The 10209-nt window shown below is 36.6% G+C and overlaps 1 protein-coding gene across 1 annotated transcript; it reads left to right on the top strand.

The window, feature by feature from the left end:
- Positions 1 to 5263: 5263 nt before the first annotated feature.
- Positions 5264 to 7274, top strand: LOC108672000. The gene is made up of 4 exons (XM_018159612.2): positions 5264 to 5381; positions 5870 to 5976; positions 6662 to 6768; positions 7134 to 7274. The coding sequence occupies exons 1-4, from the start codon at positions 5329 to 5331 to the stop codon at positions 7272 to 7274; spliced, it is 408 nt and encodes a 135-aa protein (XP_018015101.1). The 5' UTR covers positions 5264 to 5328.
- Positions 7275 to 10209: the final 2935 nt, after the last annotated feature.

Raw genomic sequence — 10209 nt, forward strand, 5'->3', positions numbered from 1 at the left:
ATGAAAATAACCATTCATTTGTAGAAAAATACACTAAATTTAGTTTATTTTTTAGTGTTTGCTTTAGCCAATCTCGTCGTCATGCATTTTACTTGAATAAGGGTCGTTGAAATTGAATAATATAAACTCGTGTTAAAAAATTTCCCGTCGAAGGACCTACAAATCCATGCTGAATTTTCATGACATAACTTTACCTTCAGTTACCTTCACGATTAACCTAACTCTTTCAGCAAGGAGAGACCAAAACAACTCCTAAACTATTTCTAAGCCACCGCAATTGGGGTCTGATGCTATAAAAGAAACAGGCTTCAAAAATTTAGTTCAATTATCTTCCACTTCTGCCCTAGCAAAATTTTTTCGGCCAACTGTAATCTTGTAATTTAACCGGATTTAAGCGCAGTTCATTCCCACTTTTCTCGCTGCATGGCTCAGGTAATTCGTTATGAAATTCAAGGAAAAGAATGGGCAATGGGCAATTCTGTACGCAATTTTTGCAAAGACTGCAAAGTGAACTCCAAACAGGGTTGCAACGGCACACTCAGCTGCAGCTTTCGGCTTTGCAGCTGAATTAAACCACTGAAAACGTATTGTATTGACGGGATAGGAACAGGCACAACAAAAAAAAAAAAACACCCTGGGGCCGAGCTATCAAAACTCACTTAAGTAAACGTAGCAGTTCCAGTACACGTAGCGGCCGACTTCTCGCCTGTGATTAATGTTGGGTTTAGCTTGTAATTCCGTCAATGATTGGCGGACGGAGTAACAAACCTGTGATCATTATTTAATAGAACGGCCGCATGTTTGCATGCATGTTAGTTTAGTTAACATAGTTGCATGTTTATAGTTAAATTATTACTGTCTTTTCTTTTTAATTTGCGAGAAGTTGGTTAATCCGAGGTTTAATACAATTTTATTCCTATAATGACGTAATATTCTATTACTTTGTATTATTATTTGTTTTAAAGCCAGGAAGGAACATTATTGGACTCATTGAAGAAGAGCTAGAAAATCATTTAAAAAGTATTCTCGGGTACCAAACTTGCATAATGAAACAAAATTTGCCCAACTTTACCAAAATATTAACTTTACAACACTCTAATTTGTGTAAGATTCTTAGAAAAATTAAGCAAATAGCTGCAGGCAGCATTGGCTAATATCAATTTCCTTATCTATATTAAATCTAGGGTGTTAAGTCTTCACATTTAATTATGTGAGAACCACGTTGACATGAATAAAACTAATTGCTGTTGCTATGCTAACAACAGGAAAAGCATTTCAAACTCAAATTTCACATTTTACATAGAATATGGAATTCTCATTTAGTTTTATTCTCAAAATGACAAAAAAGTATGTATCCAAAATTAATTTATGTATACAAATTAAAAAAATCAAAATTCAATTTTATTCCAACGCTTAATTCCTGCTTTCGCACTTTCTTCTGATTCTGGAACTAGAGGTAAAATTTTTAGGTCCAAACAGAATCCTGACTCAGTAGATATCCTTTCCACGCGCCCCTACAGTCTCTTCAAACGCAACACGTAGGTTCTGACACCTGACATATCTTAGTATATGATTATAAGATTATTTTGAACAACTAACAACTCTTCCTTACAGTCATCATAAATAGGTCATACAGTCATCATAATTATCTCAGGTGCCAGGCCTAAACTTGAAAGAGAGTTTTATGACCTCTCTTCATAAATGCGTCCAACTTCCTCTGGAAATTATGGCGTTTCAACCCATATGTTCGTAGTAACAGCGACGCGGGGGTTGTTGCGCGAGTTATCTGGGATTTTGGGTAGTTGACCAAGAGCCTTGCTTGCTGTTTGGTAGTCTCTCCGACGAGTTCAAAATGACTTCGTTAGCTGTGCTGAGGAAAATTTATTTGTGAAGTTTTTGCGAAGTTTGTACATAAGTGCAGCGATTTATTTTATTCGTGAAGTTTTTGTGGAGTTTGTACATAAGTGAAGCGATTTATTTTATTCGTGAAGTTTTTGTGGAGTTTGTACATAAGTGCTGTGATTTATTTACCTGTAAAGTTTTAGCGGAAAAATTATTTGTTAAGTTTTAACGGAGGTTACTCATCTGTACTCATAAGTGCTGCACAAGTTGTATCATGAACTGCTTTACTTTATCATATTTCATTACCCTAAATATTAACGAGCTCGAATGTTTATTTCCTGACTTAATGCGCAGTTATTATTAAGTGTTAAAGTGTTAGCTCGAAGAATGCGTATATATAATGAGTCTTGTGCAAGCAGAACTGGCATACATATCGGGCCAAATACAATCCTTTATTCGTCTGCATTAATGCCCTGACCCATTACCTCGGCATGTATTTGCATGCATTATGAGTAATTTCATATACATTCGTAGGAGAAGATGGAGAAGTAAATTAAACATTCAGGAAAATTATTGAAGCGAGGAATGGCGTGAAATTAAACTTGATGGCTTACAATCTTGAATTATTGGATTTGATAGGACTGTTAACGAAATACCACGAGTAAGAGTAATGCTTAATAGAATGGCTAGAGCAGCATCATTAGAAATAATAATAAATCAGGCAGTAATACGGAGCAGTAGCGTCGCCACCAGTTAAACACCAGGGCCTATGATTAAAAAAAAAAAGTTAAGAGATCGTAAGTTCATCAGCCAATCATTGACGGCCTTTCAAGCCAAATCCACCAATCAAAGACAAGAAAATAGAGCGTAAGTACTTCGTTCACTTAGCGAATTTTGAACGTATGGCAGCAGGCTTGCGGCTTGCGGTTCATGCTGCGAAGAATGGGATAACCTGAATGAATGGATCATTAAAAATTTGGATCTTAAAACCACGAGAATTCCCATTTTTATCTAAATTTATCATAGCAAGAGAATAATGAAGTCGAGTTAGTCGCGATGTCGATTTTAATGCTGCAAAGTTATATTTTCTCTGGTTGTTTACAAAACCAACTTCTCCTGAAACCAGCTACCACCTTGTAATGTTTATTTTTTCAAAACAAAACTAAGCACAAAACAAAGCATCTATTCTCTAACGTGACTCTTAAAATGACAACATCAGTTGCAGACGCCATTAACATCATTTATCAGACTGAACGAAAGCTGTCATTTTGTTAGCTTGCATGCACGTGGACCAACACGCCTGAGGCTCGTAAATTAAACATCACTTTGCGACGACGCAGCTAAGCATGTCAGTCCGACTGCTTCATTTATAATTATGCAATAGAATGTACACATCATTTATCAGGCCTCAAGATTTATCGACTGCTGTCATTTTGTTAGCTTGCATGCACTTGGACCTACACGCCCAAGGCGTGCCAAAATTAAATTAAAAATTAAATTTAAAATCACTCTGTGACAACGCAGCTAAGCATGTCAGTCCGTTTGCTTCGCTTATAATTATACGATATAAGAAGTAAACAAATATAATTCACTACTCTTGCAGTGACAGAGAGCGCATTTTCTCGTCGACGAAAACGTGAAGTCATGGACGGACGGACGGACGGACATGGCGAGCACATTAGCGTTTTTTTCATAAATGAGAAAATGCGTTAAAAAGATCCTGGAATTCAATGTGCGTCGTATTATCGCCCTCGCAGACGCTTCGGCTGAGGCGCTCGTACTGTGCGACTAGAATGAAATATGTGGTGAGAGTTAGAGATTAAATTTCGTGTACAGTCACGGAAAAATCCTTGATATACTCGTATATCATGACGAGACAATATTTAAAGAATTGATATCACTTGTTTGCTTAAATCGCAAATTAACTAAGAATTAGAAATTGAAATATCCTATCCCCTTGAAATTGTGAATAGATAGTTTTTTTTGTGCTCCGTCTATTATTTTTAAATTTAATGTTTTAATTTCGTTTTGTGCTTTCAATGTATTAATTTGTGACTTCTGATTTGTGATTCAAGATTTCACGAACTGACGATGGAGCTGGTCTCCGAAACGTTTTCTATAAAGATATGAATTTTTGTGAACTATTCTTTGCTGTTAATTCTGAGACAATATTTGTTACATATAATTTTGTCAACAAACAAAATTTAGACAATGTTTATTAGTTATTGCCAGAAAAGTGATTTAGGTGAATTCATGCATCAGATGAGTATAAGATGTAATTATACTCGAAAGTGAGAGCAATGATGTTTTTCAAGAGCTTTAACGAGTCTTTGTCGCCCGACATGTGACCCATGCAAATGATGACAAATGATTACTCGTGAAAGCGGACAGATTTTTTTTATCAGAATGCAGCTTATTATTTGAATAAATTCAGTCAATTAATTCTTAATTCACCCATTGTCATCGCAGCTTCTGATAATGAATGAGGAATGTTAAAAAACTTACAGCTCTGCACGTGCAGTATTAACCACTTTACAAGTTAATACCGATGCATAATTTATTTATAGTATTTAATAATTTGCAACTTGTCGTTTTAGTAAAAGATGTGTAAGCACCGAGCACCGGAACTGTAATGTGACTAAAAATTAATTATATTCGAATCATTTAATTACTTGATTGCAATTATTTTTGACACAGTACATATCATTCGCCTTTATAGTAAAGTAATTAAATACCATTTGAATGAAAATTAAGTTTAAAATAGACAAAATAATTAATCATATTTGACACAGTACATATCGTTCGCTTTTATGGTAAAGCAATTAAATACCATTCGCAAATTTATATTTATAATGAATTGTCAAAGGTCTTTTAAGGGGATAATTATTGTTCTATATGCTATCATTTGCCGAATACTGATTTTACAATAGTATTGAATTTTTACAATCGAAATAAGTAGTTATAATCTATATTTTGTCCAAAGAAAAAGAATAATCGAAAAAAACATTACGTCATATGGCGGAACACAAGTTTTCAAAATTATATGAATAGACAGCATTCTGTCCTTCAGATTCATGCTTTGTACTCGTATATTTAGAGAGAACAAAATTGATGATGATTCTGCACGCATGTGTGCACAATCCATCATTAATAACAGCCTCTGAGTGCATGTCTTGACACCTGTACCAACAAATCCAAAGCCTATAATATAGATACAATGCATGAGGATCAAGCAGTGTTTGCCTGCCTACGCACAACCTGCCATCGCACCGCTGCTCCGACCTGCCATCGCACCGCTGCCATGACCTGCCATCGCACCGCTGCCACCACCTGCCATCGCACCGCTGCCACGATCTGCCAACGCACCGCTGCCACGACCTGCCATCGCACCGCTGCCACGACCTGCAATCGCACCGCTGCCACGACCTGCCATCGCACCGCTGCCACGACCTGCCATCGCACCGCTGCCACGCCCACAAAGAGAAGATGACGCGAGTTCTGATGCTTCTGATCGCCGCTGCCACTGCCTCGTTCGCGGCGTAAGAGCTTCGTTTGCAAGTCAATCGATGATGTGATATTGACGAGATTTTAGAACGTAATTATTAATTATTCAAATATGTCGCGATTATTTTGATTGTTTTATATTTGATTGAAATTAACGATTTGACTGAAGGACCGATTGAAGGAACAATGAAAGAATGATTTAACTTTTGAATAATAGATTACGATTTTGTAACTTCGATCTAGCGCGGACTTTATTTAATTTAAATTATATTATATTATTACTTCCAGAGTGTATGAACCGTCATTCCAGAGAGTCTGAACCTTGTTTATGGTAACGTCAAGTTTATAAGTTATTTTCCGATGGCCTGACGAAAAAATTCGGACGTGAAGAGCTGTATTCAGGGTCCTTGTTTTGAAATATAATATCGTATTTACGAAAATTTTCAAACGTTTTCATCATTTCAAAGATGGAGGCGCCTGCTAATTTCGTACACTAAAATGATTATTTTGCGATTTTTTACAGAGTTCAATCCCCTTGTAAAATAGCGTTCTGGGCGGGTACGCCGTTCAATATGACTGCCTACACGACTTGCTATCAGCAGCACCAGACGGAGTATGAGAAGTTTATAGGTGAGTGCAAAAAGAGTTATTTTGCTTCAATTTATTCTTATTGCTATCAACATAATTCCAAGCTTAAATTGGTCGATTTTGGGTCTCAGCTCAACAACAAATATTTTTACCTAATATGTGAGGCAAACCGCTTCGGCTGCGTAGGAGTTGGTTGACAACATATCAAAATTTTCATCTTGTGATTTATCTACTTTTTGTCAACGGATACCATAAACGCTTAATATTTTCATTGAGCTAATTTATTAGCATATTAAGCATTTTGAGCGAGCCTATACGATTAAAAACTCGATACCAGATTACGTCGACAGATGATCATTCAACAATTGTGTACTTTTCTGTAGGCGTTTGCAGCTTAGACTGAGGTATTCTGGAGACGTACAACAGGCAGCTTCATACACGATGAATTGATCGTGTAATGATCATACACGATGAATTGATCGTGTAATGATCATACACGATGAATTGATCGTGTAATGATCATACACGATGAATTGATCGCTTTAAATGACGACTTGATTGGCGTCAGTGGAGCTCCAGTTTTATTTTTCTAAATTTTAAACTTGCTGATGATTTGTGCTCGTCAGTTTTGCCTTGTAAGATCTTTTTCATATTCAGCCTATGATTTTTCATCATTGTGTAGATGGTAGTAATACCAAACCCATCGAATACATTTTTTCCCCAACAGCTTCATGCCCCGCCATAAACGCAACTTTGCCTACGGTGAACGATGCAGCAAGATGTGATCCAATTCTGTCAAATTTTTCTAAGTGTTTGTTGCAATCAGCCAAGCTCATGAGTATTTCAGTATACTGACGCACTAAGCTCATCGTGCAATTAATTGAGTATTTGTATAGACATGAACAATTTTGTCTATGCGCTAATTTAGGACCAAGCTTGCATTTTTGCAAGGAGTTCAATCCCGCTTTTTGACCGCTGAATTGAAATGTGTAGTGCTTTCATAAGCATTATAAGTGAACGTGCAATGAGTTATTATACATGTAGTTTAGTTTATAGAGCATTAATCCTTAAAATATAAGTTTTCTTGTTTGTACGAGGAATAAAAATATATCAAAATTTCTTGATCTAGGGAGCCCTCAATTTTGAGTCTCGCAAATTTCATCTCGCGAAATATTTATTCCTTGATTATTTCTCGACAGCTGAAACCCGACAACACATTTGATGATGTGGCGTACCAGAGCATTTATCTGAAGAACAAATGTAGCACTGATCCCAACTTCTCAAAGGTTTACTCGAAGTGCAAAACCGCCACCATAAAAATATTTGAACGTGAGTCCTAAAAAATGTCTTTATTCTATTAACAAACCCGCTCAACATGTTTTTTGTTTTAAATGTCAAAAACAATAATAAAATTACAGAAATTAGATATCACGAGAGATAATTTTAGCAGTGTAATATATCATGATTCATATAAATATATATATAACATGATATATACATATATATGTGCGATTGATGACCAGAGAATTAGTTGATTTATATTATCAGGGAATGGAACTTTTCTTCAGATGACGGTAGAGCAAAAGGCAAATTTCAGGAAGTAGTCTTTCTTTATTAACGACGTTTCGAATGCAACAAACATTCATTTTCAAGTTAGAAGAGGCATTAAATATTGACATTTTGGTGGAAATAAGTACATAATATAAGTAAATAGGATACACAGTAAAATTAATCAATGCAAAGTATTTAGCTGAAATTAAGTCATTTGCATTTATCTAGACAGCAAATTTAGAATGGCGCAGAGATGAAATTTGATTTACGTAAACCTCCACCATGTTGATAATATCATCAATAGATTAGATGATTGTAATATTTTTGATGACCTAAGCTCAGAAATCGACGTTACCAGTTGCATCACCTTCAGTGTACAGATAGGTCCTATCCGTTACGCTCGCCAGAAGTCCAGATGGGAGTTGTACAATCGCTCCAATTGGCTATTCAAGGAATACATATGATGAAGCAGGATATTAAATTAAGACAGGATATTTACGGCGGCTGAAAGCAGTATATTTACAACGCGGATAAGTATTAATTAGTATGGTTTTTGGAAAAATTACAAGTCTTTGACATTAGAATGCTAGAGAGAGCTAAAGCTGAGAATGAGAACACTCAAACAATCTTAAACATTACAAGATTCTCTTACTGACGCATAACACAACTTACCCTCAAGCCTCAAATCAGGTCCCCAGTACGTCGGTTAGGTCCTAGCAAATTTTACTGGCAGCTAGCAAAATGTGGACTCATGCCGTAGGCTAGAGAGCATAGCAGTCTACCCAGCAGGTATCTAACGTTGAAACAACGTTAAAGCAACGTGTATACATATATATATCTTCTTGATTTTAGATTGAAATGTTGATCAAGCAAGATCAAACGTTAAATCAATGTCGAAATGTGACCACTACTCGAAGAAACGTACAACAACTTAATTTCAACGTTGAAGCAATGTCGATCTTGGCACATTCAATTTCAATATGTTTTCCAGCGTTGAACCAATGTTCTCGCACCAATATTGAATGATATATGGATGGATATGTGACTATTTAGTCAGCCCATATTTTCTAAAACGAAATTGTTTTTTTATCTTGTTACCTTGAATGTTGGGTGCACATAATTTTAGGACACATTAATATTGCTAATCTTATATACGGTGTTACATAACCTAAATTAATGGGTTTACATGCATTCCGGATCATTGCCTTGAAAAAGGTCTATAAATTTTTTCCAAAATTATTTGAATTACATCATCGTTTTGATGTTGCTTTTGGTGAACCTTATTGATTTCAACAATCTCTTCCTTCATTGCAAGCCTACTTATCAGCCTCAATACAAGTTGATAAAGAACGCTCTCTATAAGCGATGTAAAAAATCTTAAATTTTTAATTTATTTTCCAAAGGCAATAGTAATATCGATGAATATCTTGGAAACGTTCCTAAGAGACGTCAACAGAAATGTGCAATGGAATATTTTAACAACACTGCGTCGGTATCTGATCTCAGTGACATGTATCCATGTAAAATTTGTTCATTTTTGATGATATTGATACGGAAAAGAATCAAATCCTGTTGATTTTTACACCCTAGTATGACGCAGAATTAGATTGAAATGATTAGATTGATGCTTGCTGGGTAGGCACACATGTGCCTGGGTCACGCGGGATCACAATAAATGCTTCGTTTTGAAGATTGAAGAGGAAGATCTAAAAGCTCATTTTGTGATTTTAGATATTGTAATCCCGCGTGACCACGCTATGGACGTCGCCCCTTCGCTAACGTCGTAGCCTTTTGGACAGGTATTAGGCTATGCCACATTTAACTAGGCTGTTAACTAGAAAATATTAGATGCGAGGTGCCGCCGGCGGCGCCCTCCAAATCCTGGGCTCATCAACCGAATCCATCAACCGAATCCTGGGTTCATCGTACCTTCGTACGATGTCAGTCGAAGCCATGCCTCCAGTGCTCTGACTGGGCATAGCGCATACTCTCCGAAGCTTTATCGTATAGGGCAGAAATAATATTTGGTGTCGTCCTGTAGCGGGCCGGATATTAGTCTCGTATTGTGCACTAGGCTTCGAGGCTCCGCACTCCTCGAATGACGACTGCAGAGAAAAATGTGCTAACCGAACTGTCATCGGATGAATGATCAAGGAATAGTACCATTTGAATACCGACCCAAGATATATGAGCTCGAAGACGTCATCGTAAACAACGCTCTCGAAACTTTTATAAGCTTTAGGTGATTATTTCATTCAATTTAGGAAGATGGGACGGGGTGGGAGCATTCCCCCCGGAGCAAACATAGGAAAAATATGAGAACAAGTACAGGTAGCCTATCATCTGGGACTTCTGATTCAGAGGCAGAGAGTGAGACTGAAACTCCCGTTTCAGATCGAGTCTGTACCAATGACAGGTAAGCTAGGAAATAGTGCAGCAACTATGCTTCATAGTGAAATGTTAGATTAATGCAAGCATGTACGAAAATAAGCACAAAGAAGATGACCTGTTTCCGTGGCTTGCTCATGTTGAGCGAAGGGGAAGAAGTGCCACACTGTGATAAAAAAGAAAGAGTGTCAATGTAATCAAACACGGGAAAAGAAAAGTGTCAAAATGTTCCAAACAGAGTGAAAAAATATAACGTGTTCAATTTGGCTAATTATCGTCAAGCCAGATAAATGCACGGTACAGAAAATAATTTTTTATTATTTTTTCTAACCAATG

This window comes from Hyalella azteca, unplaced genomic scaffold (genome assembly GCF_000764305.2).
Source record: "Hyalella azteca isolate HAZT.00-mixed unplaced genomic scaffold, Hazt_2.0.2 contig17993, whole genome shotgun sequence".
NCBI classification, from domain to species: Eukaryota; Metazoa; Arthropoda; class Malacostraca; order Amphipoda; family Hyalellidae; genus Hyalella; species Hyalella azteca.